The sequence below is a fragment of the Helianthus annuus genome, chromosome 13 (assembly GCF_002127325.2).
Source record: "Helianthus annuus cultivar XRQ/B chromosome 13, HanXRQr2.0-SUNRISE, whole genome shotgun sequence".
In the NCBI taxonomy this organism is placed as follows: Eukaryota; Viridiplantae; Streptophyta; class Magnoliopsida; order Asterales; family Asteraceae; genus Helianthus; species Helianthus annuus.
The window spans coordinates 120,341,270-120,354,239 of NC_035445.2; the positions used below are offsets into that span (position 1 = coordinate 120,341,270).

The following is a 12,970-nucleotide window of genomic DNA, read 5'->3' on the forward strand; positions in this document are numbered from 1 at the left end:
ACCAAAATGCCATTCATTCTTACTTTTTAGGAGTGCCACATGTCATTATCACAATCCTTCTTAGGCTACTTAGGCAAAATCCACTTTTTAGTGCATCCTTCCCCTATATATATATAGAAGTGTGTTATATTTTTTATTAAAATCGTATTAGTATTGAGCCAATGAACCTAATATGTAGTGGGCTAAATTATAAACCATCAAAAGAGTATTTGATAATGGACCTATATTGGAATTGGTATGTGTTTACATTTTTTTAAAATAACATATGTATATATATATATATATATATATCAAAGTGTGTTATAATTTTTATTAAAATCATATTAGTATTGGGCCAATAAACCTAATATGTAGTGGGATAAATTATATACCATTAAAAAGTATTTGATAATGAGTCTATATTGGAATTGTTATTTGTTTACAATTTTTTTAAATAATATATATATATATATATATATATATATATATATATATATATATATATCTCGAATTATTTAAAAAAATCCTGTGCCCCTCAAAATCACGGGCCTTGTGCGGAAGTCCTCCCCGCACACCATCATAGCCGGCCATGTTGACGGGCATCAAAGTGATAGTTGGGAATGGTAGCAGTTCATAGCTAATAGTTGAGGGTGATAAAATCCAATAACCCATTTTTTAAATCCAACACAAAAATAAAAATAGGCTAAATCCTACACCTACCTGCTGCGCGATACGGCATGACCAGAATAGGTGAAGAGCCGTTTCATCTTCTTTGTTACTTAGGGCATGTTTGGCTAAGCTTATTTAAGCTAAAAGGAACTTTTTGTGAAAATGAGTTATTGACTTATAACTTTTTGAAAATGAGTTTTTAAAAAAGAGTTTAGATTAGCTTATGGGATGGGAAAAACCAATAAGTCAATAAGTTGTTTTTTAAAAAGTGTTTGGCTTAGCTTATTGATGTAAAATGACTAAAAGGGACGTAGGGTAACAAATATAAGGAGTGTTAAATCAGGGTAATATGGTAATTTGGTCTTTGAAAAGTTATAAGCTGATCAAAAAGTCACAAGCTCCTAACTTCTCAAAAATGATTTTTTGATGACTTTTTCTCCTTCTCAAAAAGTTTTTTTTTGAAAAGGACTCTTAGGTTTGACAAACACTAAAACTCTTATTTAGCTTTTTGATTAATTCAATGAGTTATAAGTTGGGTTGGAAAAGCTTAGCCAAACATGTCCTTGTTTAAACTACAGCATGTCCATGGCTTTATAGCCCAGTGGCATCTTGGTGGTGGGATAAGACTTTGGGACCACCTATAGGTCCTGAGTTCGATTCCCACAAGGGGTTTTTTCCCCATATTTATTGGGTTTCCTTCTGAATTGGTCCGATTCCCACAAGGGGGGTTTTTCCCATATTTATTGGGTTTTCTTCTGAATTGGTGTATAGGCATTATGCCTAGTGGAGATGGATATGATCGGTGATATCACTCGTGGCACGATTATACTCCAATGGTCGGTGTTCAGTTATCCAAATCTGCCGTTAAAAAAAAAAAATTAAACTACAGCATGCTTTGTAACATTTCATAGATAGGTTGAAGGCTTCTCCTCTGTTTGCTGCCGAAGATGATGAATCGCATAGCTTTCATCAAATTCAGAGGTAATTTCACCACCAACTCCTTCCTTCTTCATTCCGAAACCCCTTTCTCATCTTTCCACGTAGGTTTACATTCCGATACTCGCAATGTTTCCTCGAATCGATCTATTATGTTTGATAAAATTACCAACTTAAACGATGCCCTGAACCTGTTCGATGAAATGTCACACAGACACCCTTTGCCATCTGTTGTTAAGTTTACTCAGTTGTTGAATGTTGTTACTAAAATGAAACATTTTTCTTCTTCTCTTCATCTTTTCAACCAAATGTGTTCCCTTGGTGTCCCTGTTAATGAATATTCTATGAGCATTGCAATCAAGTGTTGCTGTCAGTTGAATCGCACCAAAGACGGTTTTGCAGTCCTAGGCTGTTGCTTTAGGCGAGCTATTGCACCTGATGTTTACATATTTAGTGCACTCTTAGACGGACTCGTCCTTGAAGATAAGATTCTTGAAGCAGAGATGTTATTCAAGAAGCTCGTCAAACAAAAACTTTGTGAACCTAATGTTGTTATGTACAGCACAATGATTAAAGGCCTTTGCAAGTTCAGTAATAACCTTACAGCAGTTGCTTTGCTCAGGCTAATGGAACAAACAAAATGCAAGCCTAATATTGTTACATATAACACCATCATTGATAGTCTTTGCAAGGATAAAATGATAGATGATGCCTTGAAGCTCTAATCAGAACCCTTGGGCTGCTCAGCTTACTGCGGCTGCCTCCGGCTTTCCGTGGTAATGATACCATGTAGAATAACAGGGCTGAGAAGAGGGGCTGCAGAGGTGGCTTTCCTAATGTTGTTACTTACTGTAGAATGCCTTGTTGAATGAGGGGCAGAGTCTTGTTGAGACTGAAAAAAAAAAAAAAAAAAAAAAAAAAAAAAACAGTCGGCGGCAACTAACAGGGCTGAGAAGAGGGGCTGCAGAGGTGGCGGCACTAGGGTTAGAGGAGGAGAGGATCAATAGGTAATGATACCATGTAGAATAGAATAATTCCCAGTGTTTATTCACATTCAATTGATAACAATATATAGCAATACAGAAATCTCCTATTTTTGGAGATAATATTTACAAAATAAATGCCTAACAAACTATGCACAATATAAGGCTAATTGTATGCTATTACTTACAGTAGTTTATTGAATGGATATTGCAAGAATCTGAATGTTGAGAAGGCTGTACAACTATTTCGTGAAATGTCCGGAAAAGGCTTAAAACCCGATGTGGTTACTTACAACACCATGTTACAAGGATTGTTTTAGGTTGGGCGCTGTGTTGCTGCGCGCAAACTCTTTAATGAGATGCATGCACAAGGCCGAATTCCAGACCGGTGCGCTTATCGAATAGTTCTAGATGGTCTTTGCAACAACCATCTAGTAGAGGATGCGCTCTCTTTGTTTCGTTTGGTGGGTAACAGCAAGCTTAATTCTGATATTGCTGTGATATACACCATTCTCATTGATGGTGCAGGCAAAAATGGGAAAGTAGATGTCGCGAGGATTCTTTTCCAAGGTCTAATTGATAAAGGCTTGCAACCTGATGTTCGTACATATAACGTGATGATCAGTGGTTTTTGTCAGGAAGGTCTAATTGTTGCGAGGATTCCTTTCCAAGGTCTAATTGATAAAGACACATGAATGATGAGAATTCAGAAGCAATATTAGCCAGAAAGGACATGATGCAGGAGCAGTCGAACCCAACAATGATATGCCTCCTGGTGCTGAACTTAGGAATTTCTAAATTCTAGTCACTTCCAAAGGGTAAATTTTTGATAATTCATGGACGTTTAATGATATTAGATTTACCTAATTTGTATAGCAAGCTAAACGCTCATGTTTGTATAGCAAACATGTATATATTAAGCGTACCCATAAGCCATTTTAATGATTAATAAGGTAGCTTTTATTAAGTAACTGGTTTCCTAGTATTAATCAATTTCCTTCTATGGTCAAGGTTTTTTAAGTATTGTTGCAAATATGTGTCTTGGACTTTGGTGGGAGGCCCCTGCTTCTCAAATAGGAACCCATAAGTATATTAAGGGTACCCATAAGCCATTTTAATGATTAATAAGGTAGCTTTTTTTTTTTTGTTTCTTCAGTAATATTATGGTTTGATTCGTATCAAATTGGTATGAAAAATGAATTTTGTTTATGGAAAAAAAAAACATCTTTTTCTGATTTCTGCAACTATGGCCAACAAAAATATTGACAATTTGGAAGCTGATATCGCTCAGTTTTGTGCAGAAGTTGACAATGTTCCAAAGGGGTCACTGACAATTTGGCGAATAGGGTCCGTGGCTTGCAACAACAGCGGGTGACTTATCCACCAAGCAACCAAAGATTATGGTTTCTATAGTTTGTGTGCATCAGGTGAAAAAAAAGGAGCAACCTTTTTCATGGTTTGAACCATACAGATACAAGGTTTGTATATGGGGACCAAGTATGGGTTGAGGAAACTGAAGATCTTTGAGTGAGAAGACGCGTAGGGTGGATTTATCGTGTGGAATGGTATTTTGAGATTCAAGGAATTGAAGCTAGGGAACGACTTAGGGTGACAATTTTGTGCATAGAAGGCTCGTTTTTATCATAGTACCGATTGAGTGAAGGAGTGGCATCGTTTCAGTATCGGGACCGGTTAAAGAAACCGGTTATGTACATGTATTTTTGTATGCTCTTCTTGAGAGATATGCTAAAAACGGAGTAGTGCATGATTTTTTACATGTATTACTGTAAATCTGATGGTCCCTAAGCCTTATCTCACTCCCAAGATGTCACTAGGCTTTAATGCACATAATGATTTTAGTTGCCAAGTTGTACTTTAACCAAAAATTAACAAAGTATAAATTAGCAACTTTTTGTTGCATTATATGTTGTACCCCAACTTTGGTTAATTTTTCTAAAAAAAAATTGATTTTTCACTTTTAACCCAAAACATTTTCATATTTGTATTTTAGTCCCTTTTAATTTTTTTTTTACTTTTAACCCAAAGTTTCCATCTTTTATAATTTAACACAACACTTTATTATTTACAACTTTGGTCACCTATATTTTTTATCTTTCGCAAGTTTTACGTTTCGTTCTAAATTTTGCGCGTTAACACGTCGTAGCGTGCATGTGAGGTTCAACGTTTTTTGCTCTATTTTTTCATATTTGATAGAACTGTCGCAACGTGTCCATTTTTTTCCCTTTTGACAAGTTCGCCGCAATGGGCGGGTCCTTGATCGACTAAGTTATTATTTTCTACGTTTTACGTTTCTGGTTAATTTCGTCGCATCAACACACTGTAACGGGTGTGCGTGGTTCAACGATTTTAAATCTGCTTTTCGTTCAGTGTAATTTTTCCCATTTTATCTATTTTATTTTTACGATGTTGAGAGTCGATGCCATTGTGGCATTGGTGCTATTTGGCACTGTTTTACAAACGTTTTTAATCTATTAAATTTTTTACTAATATTTTGTTTCGGTTTACCCCTATACTTCCTTTACTTAAAAACTATTTTTTACGTGCATATTTTATGTACGGGTAGGTATAAATATGATTTGTTCTACATTCCGACGTAAACTTTTTTTATAGACGACTTAGGTCAAATATAATAAGTTTTCGTTTAAAGAAACCATTTTTACGTGCATATTTTTATGTACGTTTTGGTATAAATTCAAGCTGTTCTACGTTTCGATGTAAACTTTTTTGGGAAATAATTCAGGTCAAATATAATATTTTTCGTTGTTTATTTTATGTATGTTTCGTAAAGTTTGTTTCGAACTGAGTGGAGTCAAATTATGGTTTCTTTTTCTCCCCTTTTTTCGAAAGCTCTAATTAATCTCTTTCGATTACATGTGCAGATTTTCCTTCATACCCGTTACGTTTTATATGTATGAGTTGGGTCACATATAATACGTTACGTATATGAATTTGATTTACTTTACGTTTGATCCAATCACAAAGCTTATACAGGTTACATTGAGTTCAACTGGATACGTCGAAATGTGTGTTTTCATATGGTTAATGCATCATATAACGTTTGGACCAATCCATTCAATGTTTACAATGTACCCGCGTCGCAACTGGATACTTCGAAATGTGTGTTTTCATATAGTTAGAAAAAAAGCAAAATAAAAAGTTTGGTGCGTTAGAGTGGATCCCACCTGATTTAGCAAGCATTAAAGCCTATGATATATCTTAAAATATTAATTGAATTACTTTTTATGTTAAGGCTACAGCACGTCACCTCACCGTCACGTCACACAGGGGCTTTAAAGCCCCTTTCTTTAAGTTGCAGACTGTGATATAAAGCTCCCCTTTTAAACTATAGCGCTCCCCTTTAAACCAAACTCACCTCGATCCACTCAAAATCTGCTCGTTAACGTGCTGGCGGAAGGGCCATAGCGCCCCCCCCCCCTAATTGCGGCGGTGTAGTCGATGGCGCCCCAGGGCGCTATGGTGGCTGTTGTGGCGGGGTGGCGTTAAGCCACACCCCCGACCTAATATTACTATATACAAAAATTTCAACCAGAAAATAATAGATGAACTATACACTTTTATTTGGTCCAAACTCTTTAGGTTATTAAATGAACAAAATAAACTTTAAATATGTGTTTGGTTCACCGAATGTTTGTAATCGGAATTGGAATTTATATAGGAATTGAAATAGAAATTGTTGGAATTGGAATCTCAATTCCATTTTTGATGTATCTGTTCTCAAATAAATTGGAATCTATCACTCCAACCCTCACCACCCCCAATTCGGGTCGAAATAGTATGTGACGAAAAGGTCCGTGTTGAAATGGTATGAGTCAAAACGGTACGATGTCACCAATTCGTCTGCATTCACGAGCGTGGGTGGCCTTTTGCCATTAGGTCTACCTTGTTTTACCATAATGTGCCTTTGGGCGGTGAGTCGGGTCACCAGCAACGTCTGTATTCATGGGCGTTGATGGCCTTTTGGTATTAGACTTACCCGGATGATTGGGCTTTTGTTGGTTATTTATAAAAAAATGTTATATATCAGAAATATCAAGTAGGTAAACGAGATTTTCATGATTTGAGTGTGTTTGGTGTAACACCCCAAACGATGACGGCGCAAACGTCAGGGCGTCACCCACCAATTGGACACCGTGTTTGCTTGAGGCTGACCAGGGCGGAAACGTGGGTGGCCTTTTGCCATTAGGCTCGACCAGTGTTTGCTTGAGGCTGAGCTTGGTTTGGACCAGTGTTCGAGCTTAGCCCGTTTAAAATTTATATTAGTTAGTTTATCTACATTTATAATTAAAGTTTTTATATTGTTCTGGCGGGGGATTTTAACTTATTCTTTTTGTATTATGTCCAATAAGATAATTACACGTGTCTATTACCCACTTCTCACCCTTCACCAAAGCATAACGCGTCTTAGTGATTGTGAAAGATGAAACCACATCACTTTTTTTTTATCACATTGACTTGCATAAACTCATGTGTCGACTTCAAACTAAAAGTAGTTCGCTAGTTAAATCATAGTTTGGTATTGTGGTATTTGATACATGTATTAGTGGGTGTCATGTGGCACTCACCAATTGGGCACCGCCCTTCTACACCAATTACCAACAGGTACTATTACCGGCCATCTTTTTTGTCTATATAGTGTAATATAATATAATTTTTTGTTCAAGATTTGTATAAAAACATATAAAGCAATCAATGTTGAAAAACAAGCCAATTAACTCATAAACGAGCTAAGTTGAGCTGAAAACGAGCTTGACTTCCAACTTAGACTAACGACTTGACTCGGCTTGAATTATCATAAGCTTGAGCCCAACTCAACTCGTTAAACAACTCTAGTTATAAAAAATCTCTCTAATAACAAAAATCTTAAATCTGCTACTGCTGACAATACACTTCAAATCAAATATATAGGAAAGTAAGTTAGGAACCATTAGTTTTCAAAGATTTATGAGTGTTACTTGATACCCAAGACTATTTTACAAAAAAATATCATATGACAATAATCAATTTTTACCATCAGAAAACCAAAAATACAAATGATACACAAACAAGAATTGGTATTACCACCTCCATGCTCCCTAGCTGCTTTGAAACCTTCAGTTTCTGTATACAGCATAAGATAACTTGGATCTTGAAAACTAGAGCACCCGTGTTGACCCATTTTCCTAAAAATAGGTCAATATCAGTTAAACCCGATCCCAGACGGTCGGATGGGTAACGTTAATAAGCTTGATTAATAATGAAACACGTCAAATGTCACTTAAAAGTCTATAAAAACGCTTACAACTTACAATTTACTATATCATGTGTCAGATTAACTAGATTATTATCAGAATAAAGTGTCAAACAAGTAGGGTAGGGTTAGGTTGACCTAAAACGCTTTCTGAATGATACGAGCAAAGAGGTTCTATGCATTGAAAGTATACCTTGAGCGACTTTTGTTCCCTTTTTTAGATATTATTTTGGATTTTACTCAGTTGATCCGTTACTGACCAATTCATAAGTAAATGAGTCGAAATTGATACCTACATTTGGCATCTAGTAGTATACTTTTGTTGATCATACTGGATTGCAAAATTTCCAGGATTTTATTCAAGTTGATCGTATTAGTTATTATTTACGGTTAATGCTAATGTAACTTGATGAAGATTAAGCAAAAACGAGTTAATCAAAATATTAGAAGATGAGATAAAAAGAGGTGCATACCATGAATAACCGACACAGTCAATACTTTGCCATAATCTCCCTAAATAACTCCTTAGGTGCTGCAGTTGAAAATTATCATAAAACTTATAAGAAACGCGATACGGCGCTATGAATTCGACAATCCACGTCATGATTTTGCAGTTAAACCTTACCAGGTAATCCTGTAAATTTCTCATATTGTTCATAAGCCTGCCCTATAAACATCTCAACCCCTGTAACAATCAAGGCTCCACATTCTCCTGCTTCCCGAAGTAATCTGGTGATTTTTGGCGTGTAAACAGCATCAAATACCAGTGCATACGACTTCAAAGCTTCCTGCTCAAATAAAGAAAACAAAATGATACATGTGAACTTGTTAAACTCAGATCATCATAAGTTTTAAAGAGCAAGGCGTTGTAAATATAATAGATGATCAGAGAATGGTGGATATGAAACCTTGGAAACGGGAGTTTCGTCAAAGTTTGGCTGCATACCAATTGAAGTAGTGTTTGCAAGTATCATGCCGTCTTCTGGGTTGTAAGTGCTTAAGTCAGCGAGAGACAGAGCCTTTCCGCCGATTATCTCAGCAAGTTCTCTAGCACGCTCTATACGGTATAAAACAAGAACAACTTTTAAGCAATTGGTGTATAAATTTTGCATCTTAAGGTGTGTTTGGATTTTTTATTTTTTTTATTTATTTATTTATTTATTTTTTTGTAACTGTTTCACATTTAATAATCTCTCTTTTTTCACAAATTGTTTTTCCGGTCATTTTGTCTAAGATTTTACGGAACACTAAAACGTCGTGAGAAGAACTGAAGAACGCATATATAATTAGTATGATGTTTTATTTCAACTTAAGCCTCGTAAAGACTAAAGAGAAGAGTCTAACCATAAGTCCGATTGGCTATCACAATCCTTGCACCCTTTGCTTTTGCTCCATAAGCAAGTGCTTTTCCAGCACCGCCAGCACCAATAACCACAAATAGTCTACCAGCCAAGGGTGACCCATTTGAACCGTCTTGAACGCCCGAAGCTGAAACAGTATGGGTGGCAATTTCAATACGTCAATTTAGGTTTTGTTTTATCTCAAACGGGTTGAAAGGTGAAAGTCCCCTGAAGTATATTCTTAACGCATGCATCGTCTCAAATTGTTTTTACCATAGCTGTCAATAGCGATCGCTATAGCGCGCTATGTAGCGTATAGGTATAGTGTCGCTATTAGGGTTGTAGCGATGGATAGCGAGAACAGCGGCACCTTATTTTTATTTTTATTTTTTTTAAATATAAATAGCAATTAATTATAGCTATAAAATAGCTGGATTTTAGGTTTTTGTTAAATATACGTGTAAATAGCACATCTACCAGTGTATTTTTATATAATAATATCCATATACAATTTTAAATTTATTTTTACTCAAAGAATTGATCATCATTGTAACTCATTGCTGTCGTAGGTATGCTAAAGCATCATTTATTGAGAAAGATTTTAAAAAAAATGGACAAAAAAGTGTTTGCAGGTCAACCCAACCGGCCACCTGGACCTGTTTTGACCCAATACGACCCACTCATAATGCCACCTCTAAAAGGAAGTAGAAAAGGAAACCTCGTAGACCATCCTCAATAGCAGTAATAGCTCCTACATAGTCTGTATTACAACCATATAGCTTCCCGTCATCTTGTCTCCTAATAACGCAATTGACTGCTCCTATCGACTGTAATAGACAACCCGTAACACGATAAATGTAAAACAATGCCTCACTAATGAATTGTTAACAATATAATTTACCTTTGCAACCGGATCAACCTCATCGCAGCATTCAACCACCGCTTCTTTGTGAGGAATGGTACAACTGCATTCAACAACGATCATACATTTAGATTTTACTAATTCTAACAACCGGAAAGATTTTGAAACGATAAAATAACCTGAACCCGGCATAATCTGTGGACGAGTAAGTCTCGAGAAAATTCTTCACATTATCCACTAACAAATGTACATAAACTCCATTGAAGCCAATTGATCTAAAAGCTTTATTGTATAACATAGGCGACTTGCTATGCCCGACTGGCTTCCCGATAATACCGTATACTTTTGTGTCAGGCGCTATTTGCCTGAAATTGAACACATCCAAAAGATCCCGGATTGTCGGCTGCCCGGGGGCAGATTCCTTTCCACGTCCAAGGGTAGCAAATGTCAAATATCCACCGAATTTCGGGCTCAGTAATCGAGATATCAAACCCCTCTCACCCATTGCCATTGATATTATTGGAACCTGCAAGATTAACCAAGTTACGTAAATAAAATAAAGAGTAAAATGCTATTTTCGTCCCTGTGGTTTGGCCAGTTTTGCGACGTTCGTCCAAAGGTTTGTTTTTCCACATTTGGATCCAAAAGGTTTAAAATCTTGCCATTTCATCCGGCTCGTTAACTCCATCCATTTTTCTCCGTTATGTCAGGGGTATTTCCGTTATTTTTGTTAATTTAAAGGGCAATTCGGTCTTTTTCACTTTGTAAACTCGCTAGAGATGTGTGAAAAAGACCGAATTGTCCTTTAAGTTAACAAAAAGACAGAAATACCCCTGACTTAATGGAGAAAAAACGATGGAGTTAACGAGTTGAATGAAAATAGCAAGATTTCAAACCTTTTGGATCCAAATGCGGAAAAACAAACCTTTAGATGAAAGTCGCAAAACTGGCTAAACCTTAGGGACGAAAACGCCATTTTACTCTAAAACAAATAAAACAGGTTAATATTATGAGGTTTTCTTACATGACAATTCAAGAAGAATGTTTACTATCCACTTTTATGTCATTTTGTTTTTATCTTAATTCTTCACTTAACAAATGCCACACCGATAGAAACAATAAGGTGCATTGAAACGGGCTGATGCTGCTAACCTGAGAATGAGCGGTTACATGAAAAATTCGCGCTACATCAGTTATGTCTACAGCCATTGTTGCAATCTTAACAATGTCAGCTCCTGTTGATTGTATTCTGGCGACAAGGCTCTCGAGGTCTTCTAGCGATGGAGTATTTTGATAATTGTGAGATGAAACAATGAGTTTGCATTTTGTCGGCTTATCTCCGCGGGTTAAGTTTTTGAACTCATCAACAGCCTGCAAGTGAGTAACTGAAATGAGAAATCTGATTGAAACATTTGCGGGATCCGAACCCGTGATCACGAAGTTAAACACAATAATCTAAGATACTAGAGATATAAAAGGAACCTGAAGCTCAACATCAATGTGATCAGCTCCCAACTCCATTGCTAACTTAAGAGCAGCCAGTCGACTTTGTTCATCCCCATCATACTGACCACCTTCCCATGTTGGTCTACAAAACAACACAGAATCAATCATACACCACTAGGTCTGTAAACGAACCGAACGGAGCCTTGTTCATGTTCGTTTATTTAGCATTGAACTTGTTCACAAACGGTTCACAAACATATATGGAACGAAGATTCTTTTTCTTGTTCGTGTTCGTTCATTAAGGAATAGAACTCGTTCACAAACACAAACGAACATATACCAATTTTAATATTTTAAAAAAACAGCATTCTTAATCCCAAACATTATACATAATCACCTTGTTAAGCACTTGATATAATAAGCATAAACATAATTATCCCAAAATAATGTTTGAAAAATCTAAGTTTCTAATGACCCAAAATAAACTAAACAAAACAAACGACAATGAACAAATGTAAAATAAACGAACATGTTACCGAACGTTCACGAATACAACTAAGAATACAACTAACACGGCCCTTATTCATGTTCATTCATTTAATTAATGGAATGAAATTTCCCTTCATTTCTCAAACAAACGAACATAAACAAACTTCCTGCCAAACGGGTCGCTGGATGTTCGGTTCGTTTACTATACACCATTATAAGGCAGATTAAGTATCACCTGTAAGTGAAAAGTGTGGGGAGAGGACAAGATTCAATTAGGGTCTTTATATCCTCATGGGTACCAGACCCTTTTAAGCTATCAAACCGGATTTCAACAAGATCAGCTCCACTAGATTTAGCCGAATTCATGTGAAGCAACATCTGATCCACCGTATCCGCCATTATGGGTGCACAGATTAAGGTTGACTTTGTTCTAAGCCCTTCAGTTTCTGCCATGTTCTCCATTGCAGGTGTGGTGAGGGAGGAAGATGAAGGATTGGTGGCAGTGGTAAGTGAGGAGGATGAGTACGGTGGTTGGTGGAGACTTCAGAAAGGGGTAAGTAAGAACCCATTTTGATGTTTGTAAAACCAGAAAAGTCCCACGTTAGATTGAACCAGCCAAACGTTGTTTTAGATAAAGTAAATTATAAAAATCTCTCACTTGTGTCATTTGTTTATAATAAGTTTATAATAAGTGAAGCGAAGGCAGACGACGACACCAGTTAGAGTGGTGAAAACACTTACTGTGGAGGGGAGGAGAGGAAGAGGAAGACCCAAACTGACATGGGAAGAGCAAATTAGGCATGATTTACTAGAGTTGCATCTTTCCGAGGACATGGTCCAAGATAGGACTTCATGGAGACGTAAGATTAGGGTTAAGGACTTCTAGAGGATATTGCAGTAAGGTCTTAGGGGTATTTTAGGGACGTAGGTTTTTCTTATTCTTTATGTGACTTTACCAGCGATTGACTTCTTGTGTTTATGCTGGAATGAGGTTGTA

The 12,970-nt window shown here is 36.5% G+C and overlaps 1 protein-coding gene across 1 annotated transcript; it reads right to left on the reverse strand.

Moving 5' to 3' along the window:
* Positions 1-7,533: 7,533 nt before the first annotated feature.
* LOC110899212 (bifunctional 3-dehydroquinate dehydratase/shikimate dehydrogenase, chloroplastic) lies at positions 7,534-12,554 on the reverse strand. Its single transcript, XM_022146085.2, has 11 exons — positions 12,209-12,554; positions 11,521-11,626; positions 11,191-11,409; positions 10,218-10,564; positions 10,078-10,141; positions 9,895-10,003; positions 9,181-9,324; positions 8,745-8,893; positions 8,462-8,624; positions 8,310-8,368; positions 7,534-7,768 (listed from the first exon to the last, which is right to left on the reverse strand). Exons 1-10 carry the CDS (start codon positions 12,433-12,435, stop codon positions 8,328-8,330), a joined length of 1,569 nt encoding a protein of 522 aa, XP_022001777.1. The 5' UTR covers positions 12,436-12,554; the 3' UTR covers positions 7,534-7,768; positions 8,310-8,327.
* Positions 12,555-12,970: the final 416 nt, after the last annotated feature.